Source organism: Convolutriloba macropyga, chromosome 15 (assembly GCF_964194025.1).
Source record: "Convolutriloba macropyga chromosome 15, txConMacr16.3, whole genome shotgun sequence".
In the NCBI taxonomy this organism is placed as follows: Eukaryota; Metazoa; Xenacoelomorpha; order Acoela; family Convolutidae; genus Convolutriloba; species Convolutriloba macropyga.
Genome location: NC_134482.1, coordinates 38,921,356 through 38,944,299, shown reverse-complemented (window position 1 = coordinate 38,944,299; position 22,944 = coordinate 38,921,356). Strand labels below are relative to the sequence as shown.

Genomic DNA, 22,944 nt, shown 5'->3' with positions numbered 1-22,944 from the left:
CGCAATTTGTTGATTCTAGAGAAAAAATGACCGAGTTCAGCAAAGCAACAGAAAGAAAAGACCCCTATAGCTTCAAAAGGAAGGAAGAAGCCAAAATTAAAATTGTTTATTTGCACCTAGCAGCTGGAAAGCAGAGATCAAACAAAATAACCTTTCAGAAAAAGAATGTCTCAATTTCTGTTCTCAATAAAGTCTGAAGAGTGCTCAAAAAAGTCCTAAGCATAACAAAAACTAAAGACAAACCATGATTTTAAGTTGATTAGTATGGCTCTGCATCTCATTATAGTTCTGATTTGCCAAGGAACTGATGGCCCCTTTCAAATCCTTGACAGTGTTGTTCAGGTTGGCCACTGTGTCGCGCAACTCCGACTGCACAGTGACACTATGCTTGACTGCCTTTAGCAGGGCTTGGTAAAGTTCGTTGCCTTCTAACCCTTCGGTAGCAGCATTATTAGTCTTCTTGACCTTCTTGTGACATCCTGGAGTTGACGTTTTCAAATAACTGTAACAGGGCTGACTGCTTGTCTAAACATAACACGTTTTGAGAAAAAGATGTTAGAGCGCAAACAGTGGCTACTTTCTAACCTCTCGTGGAACGTTGTTCTGGTTAAAAACTGCATCCTCGTCAATTTCTAGCGAATTGTTGTGTAAAATGCGATCCAAGTCTTCGCTTGGTATTTCAGGCATAGAACTAGAGGCAGCCAGGGGATCAAGTTCGGGCCTGGCGATTGTTGTATCATTCAGGCCATAGACTGAGCCTTGGTATGTCAGCTTCTTGTTAACATCAAGTTTGGGTGCACTGTAATTGGGCAGCACTCTTGTATCAGGAACCGTGAGATCCGGATCAGTATTTAGTTGAAATGATAACTCTGAACTGCCCAGAGATTCGTTTCTTGTCGACGCAAGGTATCTCTGTTCATCGTCCAGACAGAACTTCTTGTGTCCAACAGAACTAACTAGCGCAGTCCAGATAAACGTTCCTGTTTTGGGGTTTATTGACTTGTCTTTCACGTCTATATATTCTCCAGCCTTTACTGCAGCTCGCTGTTGGTTATTCAGCCCAATGGCTCCACTGAAGGTAGCATTTACGACCAGAGTCGACTTGTTTTCGAACTTCAGAAACCACCATCTGTTTTTCAAAAAGACGAGGTTTCTTTCGTCGATTTTACGAGCCTCATCTTTATCCTTCTGGCTTAATCCTCTTGTGTCCCTGAGATGTGGTCCCTGACTCCAAAAGACCAAAAAATCAAGTCTGATAATGCCTACTGAAGAACTTGAAGAACCCTAAAAAACGCACACAGCATTGTATGTCAGTTTGATAAACCTATTCTTCTTGTAAAACTAAGAAAAAAGTATCCTCCTCAAGACACTGGGAAGTAAAAACAAAAAGCCTTCAGGTGCGTCCTATCGAGAAAAACAAAACGTTCAAGAATTTTATAAATTTTCAAGCCATCATGAAAGAGTTTTCGATTTAAAAAAATTCGAAAAAAAAAGACCAAGAAAACCCTTAAGCTTGAAAAGATCGACTTTTGAACAGAAAAGTGTGACTTGTGAATAATAACAATCAGTCCCTCTGCATAAAAGAGCCATTGACCCTTCTATTTAACCGCAAGCGAATACTCCCTTTGAATGTCTATTGAATGATATATAATAATATCTAATATATAAATATATATATATATATATATATATATATATATATATATATATATATATGTATATATATATAAATATTATATATATATATATATATTATGACTCTTATTTTTAATCTCAGACGCAGTAACGTACAGAGGCACGGGAATAAGTTTTGCTCTTTCTCGCAGCGCTATCATATGCCTCAGAGGGTGCCGCGGTTCCAAACGGCCGACTGACATTGATAGTTCTTGCAGTGCTTTTTTCACTACCAACTCGTATCTTGTGCCTTAGTAGGCAAAATATTTTATGACCCTCAGGCGCACGAGCTATCTTTCACAGAGTAACGTGCTATATAACAACATACAATTTGTAACTGGGGGTCATATAAACATTGGGGGGGGGAAACAGAATAGATCATTCACTTATATAACACAACCTATAATTAGAGTTATAGTGCCTTGACTTTGGCGCTGCTATGAGCATGTATTTTTGCGGTAAGTTTACATACGATGCTTTATCTTTATAGTGGGGGCTCACAGCTCCATCCATTGGATGGATCACGCCCCTGATTAATTAAGAATCAGTGATTCGCGAAATACCGGTCTACCCATGTTACCATGTGCTCGCTCATAAATTTTATCATGAAATTAGAACGCAACGGTTTGCGACCTATTAATTTAGTTAGCACACATAATGAGCTCGCTCATATCAAATTTCGAGCCAAAAACATTCGCTCAACAAAAAGTTATTAACGAACGAGCACTTGGCATGACCCATTTTTTCGGGGTACAGAGTCTGAAATCATGAATATTTACCAACATACTGAACCAATTGGAACCAGACATGGCGCATTAGAACCGCCTTGAAATGAGCTTTATAACCATATCTATGACTTTTAATTTGAGTCAGTGGTTCGCGAAAAACCGGCCTGCGAGTAGAGGGCAAGTTGATCCAAGTCGACCCATGTTACCTTGCGCTCGTTCATTTTTTTTTTCGTGAAATTGGAACGCAACGGTTTGCGACCTATTAATTTAGTTAGCACACATAATGAGCTCACTCATATCAAATTTTGAGCCAAAAACATTCACTCAACAAAAAGTTATTAACGAACGAGCACTCGGCATGACCAATTTTTTCCGGGTACAGAGTCTGAAATCATGAATATTTACCAAAATACTAAACCAATCGGAACCAGACATGGCGCATTAGAACCGCCTTGAAATGAGCTTTATAACCATATATATGACGTTTAATATGAGTCAGTGTTTCGCGAAAGACCGGCCTGCGAGTAGAGGGCAAGTTGATCCAAGTCGACCCATGTTACCTTGCGCTCGTTCATTTTTTTTCGTGAAATTGGAACGCAACGGTTTGCGACCTATTAATTTAGTTAGCACACATAATGAGCTCACTCATATCAAATTTCGAGCCAAAAACATTCACTCAACAAAAAGTTATTAACGAACGAGCACTTGGCATGACCCATTTTTTCGGGGTACAGAGTCTGAAATCATGAATATTTACCAACATACTGAACCAATCGGAACCAGACATGGCGCATTAGAACCGCCTTGAAATGAGCTTTATAACCATATCTATGACTTTTAATTTGAGTCAGTGGTTCGCGAAAGACCGGCCTGCGAGTAGAGGGCAAGTTGATCCAAGTCGACCCATGTTACCTTGCGCTCGTTCATTTTTTTTTCGTGAAATTGGAACGCAACGGTTTGCGACCTATTAATTTAGTTAGCACACATAATGAGCTCACTCATATCAAATTTTGAGCCAAAAACATTCACTCAACAAAAAGTTATTAACGAACGAGCACTCGGCATGACCAATTTTTTCCGGGTACAGAGTCTGAAATCATGAATGTTTACCAAAATACTAAACCAATCGGAACCAGACATGGCGCATTAGAACCGCCTTGACCTGAGCTTTATAACCATATATATGACTCTTAATTTGAGTCAGTATTTCGCGAAAGACCGGCCTGCGAGTAGAGGGCAAGTTGATCCAAGTCGACCCATGTTACCTTGCGCTCGTTCATTTTTTTTTTCGTGAAATTGAAACGCAACGGTTTGAGACCTATTAATTTAGTTAGCACACATAATGAGCTCACTCATATCAAATTTTGAGCCAAAAACATTTACTCAACAAAAAGTTGTTAACGAACGAGCACTCGGCATGACCCATTTTTTCGGGGTACAGAGTCTGAAATCATGAATATTTACCAAAATACTGAACCAATCGGAACCAGACATGGCGCATTAGAACCGCCTTGACCTGAGCTTTATAACCATATATATGACTCTTAATTTGAGTCAGTAGTTCGCGAAAAACCGGCCTGCGAGTAGAAGGCAAGTTGACCCAAGTCGACCCATGTTACCTTGCGCTCGTTCATTTTTTTTTGAGTGAAATTAGTACGCAACTAGTTGAGACCTATTAAATTAGTTAGCACACATGAGTTGGGTGTGGGGGGTGTCATGTTGGGATGTTGGGGGTGTTGATGTGGGGGGGGGGGGTTTGATGTGGTGATGGGGTTGGGGTTTGATGGGGCTCCATATCCAGACAAAGCACCTCGCGCTCGATCATTAATATCTCCGCGAAAATGATACCAATCAAGCTCGCACATATATTGTTTGTTAGAACAGATAATAGGCTTACTCATATCAAAAAATCATCCAGATCGAATCACTCAATAAAAAGTTATTAACGATGGCCCATCGGGCATACCTCAGATTTTCGGGTGTCACAACGCCAGATCTTTAATAACTCCATCAATTTTGGGTCAAATTAAACGGGACATCGCTCATTGAGACCGTTATTATCTAAGCTTTAAAACTATATATGGCACATTAAATTTGGATCACTGGTTGATGAGAAATTAGGTACTGAGCACCGCCTAAATCGACCTACCTACACACGAGGTACCTCGAGCTCGATCATTAATATCTCCGCGAAAATGATACCAATCAAGCTCGCACATATATTGTTTGTTAGAGCAGATAATAGGCTTACTCATATCAAAAAATCATCCAGATCGGATCACTCAATAAAAAGTTATTAACGATGGGCCAGCGGGCATACCTCAGATTTTCGGGTGTCACAACGCCAGATCTTTAATAACTCCATCAAATTTGGGTCAAATTAAACGGGACATAGCTCATTGAGACTGTTATTATCTAAGCTTTAAAACTATATATGGCACATTAAATTTGGATCACTGGTTGATGAGAAATTAGGTACTGAGCACCGCCTAAATCGACCTACCTACACACGAGGTACCTCGAGCTCGATCATTAATATCTCCGCGAAAATGATACCAATCAAGCTCGCACATATATTGTTTGTTAGAGCAGATAATAGGCTTACTCATATCAAAAAATCATCCAGATCGGAACACTCAATAAAAAGTTATTAACGATGGGCCATCGGGCATACCTCAGATTTTCGGGTGTCACAACGCCAGATCTTTAATAACTCCATCAATTTTGGGTCAAATTAAACGGGACATAGCTCATTGAGACCGTTATTATCTAAGCTTTAAAACTATATATAGCACATTAAATTTGGATCACTGGTTGATGAGAAATTAGGTAGTGAGCACTGTGTAATTTGACCACAAAATATAGCCGAAATGCCCGTATGCCAGCCAATATGCCAACCAATATGCCACCAAAATATACCGTGGTATGCCCATGGCATGCCTGGTATGCCCATAATACATTGCTAAACTATCAGAGGGCAGGATTGGCTCTTCTGACAATCTGTACATCGGCACTGCCATATGCCCATTTTCGTCCCCATTTTGACCACTTCGTGGCAGACCATTTTGACCATTCCCACTACTATCGAGCAGGTTTCCACGACTTTGTAAAACTGGGCCCCTTGACAGCATGGGAACCGTCACAGTCTTCTTCATAACTTTGCCTCGATTCGAATACCCAGACATTTCAAGATCTGAAATATATATATGTTGATTTTCGGCTAAAATTCGGCTCCAAACGGCTGAAAAATGGCTGAAAACGGCCCAAAACACCTGAAATACCCTCAATAGACCCTCCCGGGGTGCTAATATCACCCAATAATCAATTTGGTATGCCCCCGGCATAATTTTCTAGCACCCCGGAAAAGTGGCCAAAAAGTAATGCCAAAATCGTGGCACGTTGCGAAATTTTTTTGAATTCGAAAATTTCACTCGAAAATTTTTGAAAAGTTGGTTTTGACTTGGGAATCAACTTCCAAGTGTTATCCAAGTCTTGGTTAAGACTTGCCAGACTTGTAAGACTTGTATTTAGACTTGCCCAGTACTGGAAACCTAAATAAGACTTGGATTTAGACTTGCCTAGTACTGATATAGACTTGGAGTTCGGTCCGGGAAGCTACTTCAAATCATGAAAGCCAAATTGACATTTATAAATATGTGCCCGTTTTTTGTTTTCTCCCCTTTTATTGGCAGGCAACGCATGTGAGTTTGTTCATCCGTGCATTTGTTTCCAAGACAAGTATTTTGGATTACAACAAAACTTGCTGTCGCGGTGTGGATGTACAGTTAACTTTCTAACATCTGATGAGCAATCTCTATCAGTCGTCTAAGGCGTGTTAATTTGCAGCCAATTATAATTGTGTCTATTTATGTATGCTTATAGATAATGTTCCACTGTTTGGGTTTTTCTGATGGCAATTTTTTAAACTGCTCAGTCCAAATACAGCCAAAAAGTTCATAATGTCTATAGTATTCACAGAATTGAAGCTCATATTTTCAGAAAAAAATTCAGAATTTTACCATGAAAAACACTGTGAAATGTCTATAAAGTGTCGTGATCAGAACTTTGGCCATAGTAAAAATCATAACGAAACTTTTATGATTTAGTACTGAAATATCATTAGACTCAGGTCCGGGTTATTATTAAGTTTTGCAGATTTATCAGTAATTTCCATATTTTTTTATTATCGATTTAACCTGATCATTATTATTACTAGAAAACTATGAAATTCCTAATCCCGTTTCAATGACAAATCTGTGGACTATTTTAGTAAGTACCTTCTGAAGATTTTACGGAAGATACCTAAGTACACTTCAATGACTTGTAGATCACAATTTTCGGCATCTACCCCTTCGTTTAGTCAAATTGCGAATGACTCCCCCCCCAGGATTTTTAATGTCCAATAAATTACCCCTATCACAATTTTTGTGCGCATATATAGCACGCTGCTATGTAAAAAAAGCATGTCCACCTGAGGGGCGTAAAGTTATATGCCCATAATTAGCTGTGGGGGGGGGGGGGGGGGGGGGGGGCAAGGATTGGAACTCTAATGTTTACTGGTAGAAAATAATTTTGTTTAATTATTCCATATCGTTTGAATAGATTTTAGAGCATTTTGCTTGCTGGAAAAATACATGAATACTTTTTTCTGATAATTGGAAAGTATTACGAGACACGCCAAAATGTTGAAGGTTGCTGAATTGCAAAATTTCTGGAACAAGTAGAATCAAAACCCCACTCAAAGACCCATTTCGTGTAAACGTGAAAGAAATTGATATCGCATGGTCTTACAAAACAGCTTGTTCAACATTTTGAACGAAACTAGGAAACCAACAGCTAACATAAATTCCTCAATTCAAACTGAGATCAGATTAAATTCTTCTGGTTATTATAATTTGTTAGAACTTTTCCGCTCAAGCGTCTGCAGCAGGAAACATTTACAAGTTTTGCGAGGGAGTACTTTCACTTAAACTCTTTTGACTTCTTTACTTTTAACTATTTAAAGGTTTAGTTTAATCTGAACACTTTCAATTCATACTTTTTGTTACAGTAAGACGAAACGGGTCTTTCCCATTATAGACCCCCCCCCCCTCCACAATATTATAGCCTAGCTTATAGAGTAATGTGAATTGAGGGTGAGAGGGGAGCTACCTATACCTTATATGACCACTAACCTGGGGGAGGGGAGGGGGGGTTGATTTATTCAAGGAAAGACTCAAGAGAACAATTAGGTATCTTCAATCAACCATATTTATCATGCCGTTATTCTCTGATGAGAAAGTGGTGATAATAACTGGAGCTAGTTCTGGAATAGGACAAGACACGGCTGTGAAATTTGTGGAAAAGGGAATCACAAAACTATGTCTCAATGGTCGCAATGCCGAAGGACTGGAAAAGACAAAACAAGATTGTCTAGCAGTGAACAAAGATGCTGAAGTTTTATTAGTTCAAGGTTTGTAAAACATTTCAAACATTTTGAGAAATTTCTTCTCCTGTAGTCCAATTCCACCGGTTATCTTGTATGATCGAGCGAACAGACGGTAATCGTCCGAGAAGACGTTTTATATTTCAAGAATTAATCATGCAAGATTCTGTTATCATAATGTAAAATCTTGCAAAAGTCTTGCAAGAATCCTTCAAAATAACGGCAGGATTTGGACTTTGGTCTCACAAAGAAACTACTTTTATTTAAGAGTGATTGAGTCCATTAATTCAAAAGTTTGAGGCACGGCGCATAAATCTAACAAATGTCTCTTCACAGGTATTTAGAGGCAGTCGTAAATTCGTACTTTTTTTCCAATTCCTGTTGTGAAGAGTACCAAAAAATTATGATGCAAAGATCCGATGTTTGAAGATTCACTTTTAGATAATTGTTCCGGCCCCCTTGTGGGGGGACGAACTATATACTGAAATTACTTTTTTTATTCAGTTAATTTTGGCCGATCGATATATTCATCGCAGAGTTGAGACTGGTATCATTAGAAAGCCCGTCCATTGTAGAGAAGGGAATTAAAAAGATTTTTGATTTTTGTTTTTTTTTACAAGGAGTTATCGTGCTTTAAAGTTTTGGGAAAAGTAGAGTGAAATCTGTTGTTTTTATTCTTGTTTTCCGTTTTTTAAATAAATTTTTAAGGATAGAGAATGTTTGCCAATATGTTTTATCCGAGTTTTTTGGTTAATAACTCTGCTAACTTTTTGTGCTCAAGACCTTTTCAAATCAAAATTGGCTCAAAATACGATTTTGAAAACTACTTTTTTAAATATGCAGGAAGAAGAGAATAACACCTGCTCTCAGAATCTTTGAAAACTGCTAAAATATAAAAAAATATAGTTGTACTGTTAGAATTTTGTTTATCTTATGTTGATTATTGACAAAAATGATTCCAAATCAAGGCCTAATCAATGACAGATTTCATTGACAACAAAAAAATGCACTATGAAAATATAGTTTTTCTTCAGACTTGACAATGTGTCTTTGTAAACTTCAAATGATTTCTTTTGTTTTGCTTTCTTTTTTTTTCATTTTTTTGCAGCCTCACGACTATGTCTTTTTAATTAATGAATCGATTTGGTTCTTATTGAAATTTTTAAGTAATGATTTTTGGCTTTCCTACAACGAAATTGAACAAAAGTTTTGTGAATCTTAGCATAATTGATTCTATTCGAAGCTTTTACTTGTTCCCTTTTCAATTTTTGTCAAAAACTAAGCTCCATATGGCATTGAAAGATTGCGCAAAAAACTTTTTCATAGACTTCAATGAATAGCCTATAGTTTTAACGGCCGTGAATCCGTGCTCTATCAATTTTTTTAGTCTTTTCTGTTTTTGCTTCTAGTTTTTGTTCTTTTTGTTGTCCTTCGACAAATTGATGACAAGCAAGGTTTTAATTGAATTTATTTCTTTATTTCATTTTATAGCTAACAGTTTTAAAGACTTCGAATTAATTTCTTTAAATAATTTTTTTGTTATTCCCATATTTTGTTCTGTGTGTCGTCAGCAAGTTACTGAGTCTCATTTTTGACCGAGCATGTCTACTTTTGTTTGTAAACAATATTTTTGTTATGTTTTGACTGATGTCTATAGAGCTTAGAATTATGTTCTCATAATAAATTTTTGAGTTTTCTATGGCTGCCCTCAAAATTTGTGGTTCCTTTTGTTGTCTTTTTCACAAAGACCCTTTACCTATAAGACGCAGTTGAAATCAAAAGAGAGCCAAGCAAAGCGTACAACCTTTTTCGTCAGCTTAAAGTTTTTAACTGTTTTCAATGTATTACAGGCATAATATTTTCATCATTGTTGTTTTAATAAATCGTTTGTGAAAATGTTTGTTCTGTCCGCATTTGCTGCTTTTTGTCGTCCTATGATTCGATCTCAATAATAATAAGCACAAGTGGCTTCATAAGCATCTGAAACTTTTCTTTGTTTTGTTTTAACTTGAAAGCGCAAGGTTTGTTTGGGTTTTTGAAAATTTTTGTTGTAAAGAAAATCTGTGGACTTATGAGTTTTTTCAAATTAACCGTATTTCTTTCAGTTTTGTAGCTGAGTCTCTGTAACGACAGGTTTCATACTCCTTTCAGCAAAACAAGATTCATACTTCATAATTTTTAAACCAATGGTTTTCTGGCTTTGATATTACGCATTTTCATAAGAAAGGGATAATTATTGGACATTTGCCCATTCTGAGGTTTTTGTTTCCTTTCCAAGTTATTGCACTAATGTTTTGCCGAGTTGGAGTTAGCGCTTGCTGTACCGTTCCTGTTAAATCTAATTGTTTTTTGTTTCATTTTTGCCGTTATTGTTGCAGTCGTCCAACATAATATGGATAATGACAAGTCTCAATATATTCCTATGAGGTATTAATGAAACTCGGCCTTTTTAATGGGCCGAGTTGAACTTTTTAATGGGCCGAGTTGATACATATTTGTTTCAATCGGTTTAAAAGTGGTTAATTTCAAAAAGAGAAAATCATTTTTGAACTCCGACTCTTTTGATATTCTTGTAGGTCTGTCACAGAGTCCCATTATTGAGAGATATTTTATCTTATCCAATGATCATCTATTGAAGTGCAGGTTGAATTTATTTAAGAAAAGCGTTTTCTGATTTCTTTTTCATTTTGTATCTTTTAAATATGGACATTGAGTTTTGGTCGTAACTAATCTTTGTCATTATATGTACCTTGGTGTGTCTTGTCCTGTACTCTCATTGATGGCAAGTCTCATCGGCTCTCTAATAAAGCATTATTTTTTCATCTAATTTTTTGTTGAATGATATGTGATTTTTGAAAAATTTGTATCTCTTCCGCCTTTGGTAGACATTTGAATCAACGTGGATCAGCTGGGTTGGAACAATATGTGCGAACGCTCATTACCAAGCCTCCTTTTCAACTTTATGTTTCAAGCATTTTTAATATTGAAAAAGAGACAGTTTTTTCTGACAAAGATTGGTAATATTGTGGGAAGCAGATAAGACAAACTTGACTAGTCATACCAAAACTCAGTTACTCCAAATGAGGTCTAACTCAATCGTATTTTGTGGCAATTTGGCTACATTCGACAAAATCGGTTGGTTTCATTTAAAAAGTGATTGAAAACATCATTTAGCAACTTAAGTAGAACAACTATTGCTCTATTGACTCAAAATGTTTTTCCTGAACTTAAATAATTTAGATGAAATTAGTTCTTAGATACCGTATTAAAGAGCATATAGTTCCATCCAACTCAAGGCATAATCTCGTGTATGAAGTTGCTAAGAAGCCATATATGATCTTTGGTAATTTTTCAAAGATTTTGCGTATAAAACGTAGTTTTAGCAGAGCAACACAATGTTGATGAACTTCTCTCAGATCGAGTGTTTTATGATCTTGGATATGGTATCCAAGAAAATGTTATTGTCTTGGGTATGGTATCTAATACAACACATATGATCTTTGAAAAGTTTTCTAAGATTCGGCAAAAAATTAAATGTAGTAACCAAGTGAATGCTTTTCATTCCATTATCTCAAAAGGTAACTTGTATGATCTCGAAAATGCTATCCAAGAAAATATTATGGTCTTGGCTATGGTCTCTAAGACACCATATATGATCTTGACGCCATGAATTCATCTTTTTCTCAACCTTGTTTTCTTTTGTCTTCCTATCTTTCTATCAAGTTAATTGAAGTTCCTTCAACCATAAAAAACGGATGCGGAATTTTTATATTGTAGGTCTTTTCTGAGCCATAGATTTCTATGGTGTTGTATAAGGAATCTAAGTCGCCACAGAAAAGTTTTTCCATTATTTAAAAATATTGTCACATTGTGCTTAATATGCGATCCAAAATATGTCATAAGAGACCTTGTGTTTTTTTATGTTCTTTGATATTGTATCCAAGATACAATACGCAAAATACATGACTTTGATATGGTAACTATGATGGGTTTATTGTCGTCAGCCCGGTTAACGGAAAAACGTTTGTCCTCTACTGAAAACTTATTATGGGCTTAGAGGTAATTTTTGTTCGAAGAATGTTTTTTCAAAACTATCTGCTCATAAAACTTGTAAAATAGCGCTAAGAAACCGAAATCAATGTCTATTTTTAGTTATTAAGAAATTAAACACATTACTTATCTTAAAGTATAAACCAACAAAGTCAGCAAACAAGTAAGACCTTACAAATTAGTGATTTTGGTAAATTTCAACTCATTGACACGCCATGAGAGGCGATAATGAGATCAAACGAAAAAAAAGTACTCGTGTCCAGATGTCAGCGCCGTTTTAGCGCATTTTTTTTATAAGAAGTACGCTGAATGCGCTGATAATATGTAAGAAAAGCGCTTAATACATTGAAATGCTCCAAAACTTTGAAAACGCGCTGAAATTTCAGAAGTTCAGCGCAAATTCAGCGTACTTCTTGCATATTTTCAGCGCATTTTGAGTACAATTCTTGCAAAAGTTTCAGCATTTTTTTTCAGTGCATATCTTACAAAATTTCAGCGCAAAGTCAGCACATCCGTAGAAAAGTTCAGCGCTTTTAAGAAAACGTAGATACAAAAAAAAATTTCAGCGCAAATCTTACAAAGTTTCGGCGCAAATTTATCCCATCCTGCATACTTTCAGCGCATTTTGAGTACAATTCTTGCGAGAGCTTCAGCACTTTTTTTCAGCTCATTTCTTACAAATTTTTATCGCAAATTCAGCGCATCCGTATAAAAATTCAGCCATTTTAAGAAAACGTGAAAACAATAAATTTTCAAAGCAACAAGTTTCATCGCACATTCGGCGCTTCCCTAAATAAAATTTCAGCGCTTTTAAGAAACTGTAAACACAATAAAAATTCAGCGCGTTTCCTACAAAATTTTATCGCACATTCAGCACATCCGTAAATAAACTTCAGTGCCTTTAGAAAAGCGTAAAAACAATAAACTTTCAGCGCAAATCTTACAAAGTTTCAGCGCAAATTCAACCCATCCGTGAAAAAACTTCAGCACTTTTAAATAAAAGTAGATACAAAAAAATTTCAGCGCAATTCTCACAAAGTTTCAGCGCAAATTCAGCACATCCGTGAAAAAACTTCAGCACTTTTAAGAAAATGTAGATACAAAAAAATTTCAGCGCAACTCTCACAAAGTTTCAGCGCAAATTCAACACATCCGCGGAAAATTTCAGCGCTTTTAAGAATTTGTCGATACAATAGATTTTCAGCGCATATCCTACAAAGTTCCAGCGCAAATTCAGCACATCCGTAAAAAAATTCAGCGCTTTTGAGAAAACATAGCTACAACAAAATTTCAGCGCTTTTTAAACAAAGTTTCAGCCCAAATTCAGCACATCTGCAGAAAAAGTTCAGCGCTATTGAGAAAACGTAGAGAAAAGAAAAAATCAGGGCATTTCTTACACAATTTCTGCGCAAAGCAGCGCATCTGTAAAAAAATATCAGCGCTTTTTTAGAAAACGTAAAAACAATAAAATTTCAGCACATTTCTTACAAAGTTTTATTGCACATTCAGCACACCCGTAGAAATTTTCAGAGAAAATTCAGCGCATCCGTAAATAAATTTCAGTGCTTTTAGGAAAACGTAGAAACAAAAAAATTTTAGCGCATTTCTTACAAAGTTTCAGGGCAAATTCAGCACTTCCCCAAATAAAATTTCAGTGCTTTTAAGAAAAAGAAGAAACAAAAAAATTTTAGCGCATTTCTTACAAAGTTTCAGGGCAAATTCAGCACTTCCCCAAATAAAATTTCAGTGCTTTTAAGAAAACGTAAAAACAATAAAAATTCAGCGCGTTTTCTACAAAATTTGATTGCACATTCAGCACATCCGAAGAAAATTTTCAGCGCAATTTCAGCGCATCCATAAATAAATTTTAGTGCTATTAGATAAGCGTAAACACAATAAAATTTCAGCGCATTTCTTACAAAGTTTCAGCGCAAATTCAGAACTTCCTTAAAAAAATTCAGCGCTTTTAAGAGAACGTATAAACAACAAAATTTCAGTGCTTTTCTTACAAAGTTTGAGCGCAATTTCAGCACATCCGTAGGAAAGTTCAGCGTTCTTAAGAAAACGTAGATACAATAAGATTTCAACGCAATTCTTACAAAGTTTCCGTGCAAATTCAGCAAATCTCCAGAAAAACTTCAGCGCTTTTGAGAGAAAAGTAGATAGAGCAAAGTTTCAGCTTATTTCTTACAATTTTTCAGCGCAAATTCAGCGCATCCGTAGAAAAATGCAACACTTTTGAGAAACTGTACTAATATTGAGGTGGGCGTTAATGATCAGACCCATCCAGACTTTAATGAGTCATGATCAAACCCATTCAGACAATACTCAGCCGTGATCAGACTCCTGCTCGTTTTTTATAAGCGCTTGCTGTTAGCACGTTTAATTCATGAAAGGACTCTCTAATAATAGAACTACTTGTGTTTTCTGGGTACAGTGATTTCTTGTGTTTCACGTGTGTTTTCTGGGTAATGTAATAGTCTATTAGTTGCATTTCTTCGAACTTGTTCGAAAGCTTTTTAAATGCGCCAGCTACGGTAAAATTGTGGCCAAATGTCTAAAAAACATAATTTTATGAAAAAACAACTGGTACAAAAACTTTGATATTTATATTATACCCCCAAGTTCTTGGAACTGTTCTTAAGGAAGGAGTCAGCAACTCAAGGCGAGTAATGGCTTGAAAGACTTAGATTGGGAACAGGGGCTCCAGGCCGACTATACCCACAGTTAGTTATTGGCCAGACCGAACAGACTTTGGCTGCTCTTGGCCAGAGCAAACAGACATTGGCGACCATTGGTCAGAGTAAACCGACTTTGTCCGTAACGTTCGCCAGACCGAAAAGACACTAGGCTAGGCCGTTGTCCGGACCATCAGGCAGAATGTTTTCAAGACGATTGGGCAGACTGAACAGCAATACCAAGCAGAATCTGAGCACACAGCTGTCAAGAACATTGGCCAGACATTGGTCAAGAGCAGACTTTAGGCCAAACCATTTGCCAGGCTTGTACTTATGTAAAATCAGCTCACTTTTTGTCGAACTTTCGAGTAATTGAGCATGAGAAGGTTAAGAAATAGATTTCTTCAACCGGGGTTTGATTTTTCTAGGAAACCCAGACTGAGGTCCTAGACTGAAATTCGATATGTACAGACTAAAAGGAACGCACAAGTGGATATCGTGCGCTCAGAATTACAAGAAATGCGAATGAACGCACGATAGTCTGGACACAAGGAAGTTTGCATACACGAAAGTCTGGACATAGGGATGTTTGAATGCACGAAAAACGCACATTTTTTGCACATTTTTTTTGGAACACACGAAAGTCTGGACTTAGGTGTGTTCTGTCTGGTGGAGTCTGGACATAGACATGTTTTGTCTCGGATGGTCCAGACATATGGATTCTCGTTCTGGGACCTCAACTTGGGAAACTATTGATTTTTAGCCAATTGTTAAAATAAATACAAAAAAAATATGCTGACAAAATTATAATATTGAAAAAAATCCTTTTTGTCTGACCGATTTAAAAAAAAATTATGCAATTAAAATATGTTAGTTTCAAAATAAATTTTAACATTCGTTCATGTGACTTACGAACTGAGGGAGTTATTTGTGAGAAAATAGTAAACGAAGCAGTGGAAAAAATTGGGACGAGTGACTTTATTCTTCAACGATTGTATTCCGCGTTTGAGTAAAACAAAAGGAAATAGGATCTTTTCCGATTTGACCCCCCCCCCCGCCAAGTTGTTTCATATTTTGGTTTGGTAACCTACCGTGGGAGTTGACAACCAGTCAAAATCATCGACCACCTGAGTTAAATTGACCCAGTTTTACCTTTCAATTACTGTATTTGAATGCATTCACTTGAGACAATTTAGAGTTTACGGCTTTAGTATCCCATGATATAATTTATACTATGTAATGGCAGAGTTTCAAAAACCGGATATTTAACAATTTTTTGTCAACCCGGGGTCGGATGGTAATAACTCCGGATAGACCAAAAATTTTTGTACCCATAGCTTTTAAACGCACGATAGTCTTTACAAACTTTGAAAGCACGATATTCTAGGCATGAGAAACTTTGAACGCACGAGTCTGGACATAGGGACATTTGAACGCATGAACAACGCAAAAGAAATTTTTTGAACGCGCAAAAGTCTGGACATAGGGACGTTTGAACGCACGATGAGCGCACAAGCTTTCTAGAATGCACGAAATTCTGGACTTGGGTATGTTGCGTCAGGAGCGGTGTGGACATAGAAAGATTTTGTCGAGGACGTCCATGGAATTTTGGACTGGGAACTCAAGAAATTAAAGTTAAAGTTCCTTAGTTTTTGTTATAGCTTGTTATACTCACAAATCACCGGCTCAGTTGACAGCAATTGTACATTAAGATGCATGTTAAATAATAGAAAAAATTTTAGCTTTGAATTTTATGAATTGATTTTTTTTGCTTCAATTTCTCCGATTTACCTTGCAATTTTGAAATAATAAAAGTCGACGTTTTTCAGATGATACTTCGTTTTCGACGGTTTCAAAAGAAGCAAAATATTGTCAGGTTATTTTAGGTTACGTTCAGGGTAAAAAATTAATGTATTTTTAGTTTCTTGTTGAACTTTCGAGTAATTCATTATGAGATTGTCAAGAAATAGATTTCTTTGTCCGGGGTTTGATTTTTCTGGGAAACCCCATTATTGTCAGAGACCAAAAGTCTATATGTAGAGACGGAATTGAACGCACAAGGGGGTGATGTGCCTTCAAAATTACACGGTCTGGAAACACGATTGAACGCACAATAGTCTAATTATAGGCAATTTTGACGCACGATAGTCTTGAAAGAAGAAACTTTGAACGCACGAAAGTCTGGACATAGGGACATTTGAACGCACGAATAACGCAAAAAATTGTTTGCACACAAGAGATTCTTGGCATAGGTACGTTCCGTCTGGGGCAGTCTGGACATAGACATGTTTTGTCCGGAACAGTCTGGAGATATGGTCTTTTTGTCTGGGACCTCAAGAAATTAAATTTAAATTTTCTCAGTTTATCTTATAGCTTTTTAAACTCACAAATCACCGGCTCAGCTCACAGCAATTGCACAATAAGATGCATGTTGAATAATAGAAAATTTTTGGCATTGAATTTTTTGAATTGATTTTTTTTTGCTTCATTTTCTTTGATATATCTTGCAATTTTGAAATCGTAAAAATCGATGTTTTTCAGATAATAATTCGTTTTCGACGGTTTTAAAACAAGAAACAAAACATGGTCAGGTTTTTTAAAATACGCTGATGGTAAAAATTTTCTGTAATTTTTATTTTAGTGTTAATCTTTTGAATATTTCAGTAGGTGAATGTTAAGAAATAGATCTCTCCGACAGTCGGGGTTGGGTTGTTTTTTTTCCAGGAAGCTCAGAGTGAGGTTATAGACCAAAAGAAAGTCGATATGTGCTGACCGAAATGAACGCACCTGGGGGTTGTCGAAACTTTGAACGCACGATTTGGACTTAGGGACGTTTGAGCGCATGAAGAACGCACAAATGTTTTTGAACGCACGAAAGTCTGGACATAGGTACGTTCCATCTGGGGCAGTCTGTACATATACATGGTTTGTCTGGGACGGTCCGAACTTATGGATTTTTATTCTGGGAGCTCAACTTGGCAAACCATCCATTTTTGATCCATTCGTTAAAATAAATACAAAAAGAATTATGCTGACAAATTCATATTATTGAAAAAGTTCTTTTTTGTTTGACCATTTTTTATAAAAACGTTTCTTACTTTCAAATAAATTAGTTTCATATCATTCGTTCAGGTGACTTACGAACTGAGGGAGTTTGTGAGAAAATAGTAAACGAAGCAGTGGAAAAATTTGGTCGACTGGATATATTGTTCAACAATGCTGGCTCTAGTTTTAGCAGCGAATTAAGCGACCCTTCGATGGAAGTTTTCGATACTGTATTTGACATCAACATCAAATCAGCAGTCAGAATGACAAAGCTCTGTATTCCCCATTTGAGGAAAACAAAAGGAAATAGGATATTTTCCGCTTTGCCCCCCCCCCCCCCCCACCACCTAGTTGTTTCATATTTTTGCTTCGGTAAATACTTTATTAGGCTATATGCCATACAGGTCAGGGCATGCCTTAGCGGACCGTGAGAGTTTTCAACCAATCAAAATCATTGACCACCTGAGTTAATTTGAGCCATTTTTACCACTCAATTACGGTATCTAAATTCGGTCACCTGAGAAATTTTATATTTTCCGGCTATAGTATTTGATGATGATTTATACTACGGAATGGCAGATTCTGTATAACTGTGTATATAACAACTTTTGGTCTACCCGGGGTCGGATGGCAATAACGGAAAATATGCAGGAAATATTATAAACAATTCGTCATTTCTGGCAACGAATCCAATGCCAAATTATGCCCACTATTGTATGTCGAAAGCTGCTCTGGATATGCTGACAAAATGCATTGCAGTCGAGGAGGGAAAAAACGGGATTCGCGCAAACAACGTTAATCCAGGGATGATTGTTTTCAGGACTCAGTGATGTTTCTCTAACATATCGTCTTTGAAAAACGAAGTGGAGTTTAGTCATGATTATTGGAAAAATTTTGGCATATTTTAGGCATTACAGATTTTGGATTGAATTTCAAATTTATTCGCGTATATAAAAAAACGAGTTGAATTTTTCCGTTTGGATTGAAGTTCAAATTTATTCGCGTATTTAAAAAGCCGCTTTAAAAAATACGTTTTCATACGTCAGCCCGACATTATTAAGTCTAATTCGTTTTCTCAAATTGAGAGTCACGCCATGTAGAACAACTAACCTTCCACAAACAAGGAGTTAGTTTAAAAACTGAAAAGAAGAATGTCTTTCTCTATAGTTTGGGGAAATTTCTTGTTTGATTCTAATGTCAGGAATCTAGTATTGAAATTTGTTTTTCAGTTGAAAACAAATTTTAGGTTCTAACACAACTTTTTCTTTTCGACTCATAAAGTTTCCAAGTGATTAATGGACCTTCAGATGACGGTGTACAAGCAGATCGTAAGCATTTTTGAATTCTGAACTTAATCTAATATTTTGTTTCCAAAGAAGTTTTACGTGGAGCATTTTCCGACTGCATTTGTGTCTTTATTAAGTTCAATTTTAAGTCTATGCTGCCAGTAATTCTCAGTTTAACGGTTTTTCCAAGGATCCAATAAGGATGTAAATTTATTCAAATGCGTCAATGATAACTGCTGAGTTGTGGAAAAGACCTAATAACAGGGCGTTTTAGACGAGTCTCAATAGTTTCTGTGGAATAGATTTTTTAATAGCTTAAATTGTTTGTATTCTATGGGCTATTTTGTAGGGCATGATTAACTTTCCCTGACACGTCCTCAAATTGCTGTCAATGCGAGCCCCTCAAAATTTTACTTCAAGCTTGTTGTCTATGAAAAGGGAAAGTATATTTATCTGTTCATTGAGGTTTTTTCTGTTGCTCTTACCAAATATCGTGAACTCAGTTTTTGTGCGTAAAAGCTTTAAAAAACACGGACAAATTTAAATAAAATTGAAACTTGAACTTTTTAAATTTTGCGGTGATGAACCGTTTTGGTTTTGGACTTCGTAGTGATTCAATCATCTTATCCCTAATCTTTAAGAATTGTACGATCTCACTGCTCAGTGAATTTTATCCCACAGCTTTTACTATGTAATGTCATTCTGCTTTTTTGTAATCTGTCAGCAGAGTTTACTCTACGACTACAAAAAACTGAAATTTGATTGAATAACTTTGACGCAACCTGTCAACAAAAAATTAGAGGACCACGGATCTCGGTTGCGCTTTCAGATTTGTTTGACCCCTTTTTGCGCATTAATGAAAGCAAATTTGAATTCAAATGTTAGCTTGAATAATCCGCTTTTTAAAATCTTTATGGTGGATATTATTTTCCATTACTTGGACAACAATACATACCAAATACCCAGTCTTTTATTTCAGACGGTAGTTTTTTCGGAGTTTGACAGTCGGGTTTTTCTGCTTCTGCTGTAAAAATTTTAATGCGAACGAGGACTTCTCGCGTTGAGTCAACCCCTTAGAATTTTTCCGTTTGCGCTCATTCACAAATCAGGAGACTCCGTTGATTTCCAGAGGTTTTGCCGAATTGTTGTCAATTTCGTCTACTACATTTATAACTAACCCTCAAGAAAAGAGGAATAGATTTTTTTCTGGAAATGTATTTTCTGTAGATTTATGAAATTAAATAGTCGTCGTACTGTTCAAAAAGAAAAACTTGCAAAGGAGGTTTCTAAGAAGATATGGAGACTACCAAAAAGTATCCATGCGTTTGAACCAGGTCAACAATGAAACAGCTGATATTAATCCCGCCGTGTAAATTTTTATATATTACCTATTTTGAAACCCAACAGAAAAGTTAAGTAAATTCAAATTTTGTCGCAAATTTCAAAGAAAAGAACGCGTTAGAACTATACGTTTTTAAACGTTTACTTAACAACAGTACGTTCATTTCAGTTTTCCAAAATTGAAGTCATGCCATGTTGAACAAATAACCCTCCGCGAACAAGGGTTCAAGTTAAAAACTAGGGTCCTCAAGGATGAATTTTAAATTTTACTCGACATTTTAATATTTAACTTTTAACTTTATTGAATGAAATCTCCTAAATCTAACATAACGTTTAATTTTTTATACAAAACTCAATACCAAATTTTTTGCCTCTATTTAATAATGAATTAGTAAAAACCAATATTTTAATTCTTGAAAAAATAAAAAATTATATTTTGTTTTGGAATGTAAGTGTTCTCAAAACTAAAAATAAACTGAATTATTCTAAATAGGCAAATGTGTGAGCAAAAGCATGTGAACGAGAATGCTGAAAAAGATGGGCAACTAAAAACACAGAAACATGAGGTACAATTTTTCATATTTGTCATATATGAATCAGGTCTCCTTGAGTTCAAAAAGTCAACCACACAGACTATTTTAATACCACAAAACTTCACTTCAAATTTTGCACGGTTCCTAGGGCCATAAACAAAACTGTTTTCTGAAACGCTGCCTGCGTAGCTTGATTAAAAAATTGAAATATTTTAGATACATATTTTCTTGTAAATGGATAAAACTGCTGTTTGCGTTCCTATCTTTAAACACATCTACTTCTTCGCCTTATAAACAAAACTACTAGTTGTTTATCATGAAATTTGCTCATTTATCTGATTTGGTTTTTATTGAACGGACCAGAGCAATTTAAAACTTTGAAATTCTGAAAAAGTTTGTTTGAAAAATATTTAACACGAAGTGAAGCTTATTTGATTCAGAAGTAATTTAAAATTTGTTTATTAATTCACTAATTGATCAAGTTGTTAAGTGATCTGAGCTAGCTGTCAAGACCATACAAACAGCACAACTGCAAATACCATGCATACTGCAAATACTATTTTGAATTGTGCGGAAAAAAAATGGGTGACCAAAAAAAGCGCAGAAACCGATTAATATAACTACTTCTGTTTATCATGATTTTACTTACAAACAGATACAAATGGATGATTAATTTTAAAGAAGTCATTTTCCCGAGACGTTGTCAATGCTTTTTATACGTACAGTTTTTTAAAAAAAAACTTTATGATGGTCGTCTCAGGAACTCGGCTATCAAGTCAGTTGGACTTCTCAAAAATAATTTAAGCAAAAATTTCGGGAGTGAATTCCAATTTTTTTTTTGTAAAAAATCTTTAAACGTGTCCCATTTTGATCATTAATCAGTACTGCTGATATTTGTACTTAGTCAGTACTGATCAGACATGCAATTAGACTAAAATTAACTTATCGTTATATCCAGGACAACATCAAAAGCTAGTTTGCTTCTTCTAATTATCTTCAGCCTGATTAAAAAAAACATTTCCATCCGTAAACTTCTAAAGAAAAGGTTCGAATTGAATTCTGAAAACAACGCAGGATTGGTCCACACACCATTTGGCGAGAAACACGGACTATCCAAAGAACTCATGGAATGGTACTGTGATAAAGTTGGTAAGGACACCCCCCTTGGAAGAATCGCAACCTGTCAAGATGTGGCTAAGTTGGTCGCTTTCATCGCATCGGACGAGGCGGAATTCCTGAACGGAAGTTTGGTTTTGTTGGATGGCGGACTTGCATGCAGAAATTTCCTTCAGTGAAAACTTGTTGATTGATTGAAAAGTTTCGCAAAATAGAACCTGACTGGTAATGGAACTGTATCCTCCCCCTCCCCCCTCCCCCCTGTGAACAAAATCTTGTTTTCATTACTATGTTTGAATAAACTATTTGTTACTCACAATTGGCAATGAAAACAAAGCATTTACATCCCAATTTCGTTTACTGCGGTGAAGTAAGACTAGAAGTTTTTTGGCCTAACTACTTTTATATTATTTGATATATTCTAACGTGTTCTCGATTGTGTTGAGTGGTTTATAGATGCAGTGATTTTATTCCTAATGGAACAATATATAGCCTTTGCTGGTGTTCATTTGACTAAAAACTAATTAATTCACACTGATTGAGAAGGAAATTCTTCGAAGAAATTTGTCAAACAAATAGCGAGAGAAATGGGATGTTTTTTTTTTCAAAAGTGAGTACAATCAGCAGTTCAAAATACTTAAAAGATTTTAGAGATTTGAGAACTTCAAAATGGCATCTATCGATTTTCTTCTGAAGTAAATTGAAAATGATGCTCAAGGAGCCATTTTTTAAGAAAAATTAATAGTCAGTATGTCTTGCAGAGACTGGGAAACATTTCTTGACTATTTAGATGTCATCTTCTTCATTGACAAATATGTTTTTTTTTCAAACAATGGCTTAACTTGCATTATGCAGCAAAACGTTCAAATAACCTTGTTGAGCCCATTTGGCAAAGTCGTGGAAAAATATGACAATGTTTCGTCACGGTTGTTCACGATTTGTGGCTTTTGCAGAAAGTGAAAAACCCCCTCAGAAATTGTGGAAAAATAATTTTTGTAAACTTTTTCCAAAACTTATGTCACGATTTTCCACGATTTTCAGCATGCGAGCATGTTTATATTCCCGCCA

General features: G+C 36.0%; 2 protein-coding genes across 2 annotated transcripts in view; one reads left to right on the top strand and one right to left on the bottom strand.

Annotated features, from left to right (window-relative positions):
• LOC142354058 (uncharacterized) overlaps positions 1 to 22,944 on the bottom strand; it is a 469,891-nt gene that overhangs the window by 311,021 nt on the left and 135,926 nt on the right. The gene's annotated exons all lie outside the window — the stretch shown is intronic.
• LOC142354184 (putative oxidoreductase SERP2049) lies at positions 7,246 to 22,426 on the top strand. The gene is made up of 5 exons (XM_075406443.1): positions 7,246 to 7,451; positions 7,634 to 7,854; positions 17,688 to 17,909; positions 18,258 to 18,426; positions 21,719 to 22,426. Exons 2-5 carry the CDS (start codon positions 7,659 to 7,661, stop codon positions 22,053 to 22,055), a joined length of 924 nt encoding a protein of 307 aa, XP_075262558.1. The 5' UTR covers positions 7,246 to 7,451; positions 7,634 to 7,658; the 3' UTR covers positions 22,056 to 22,426.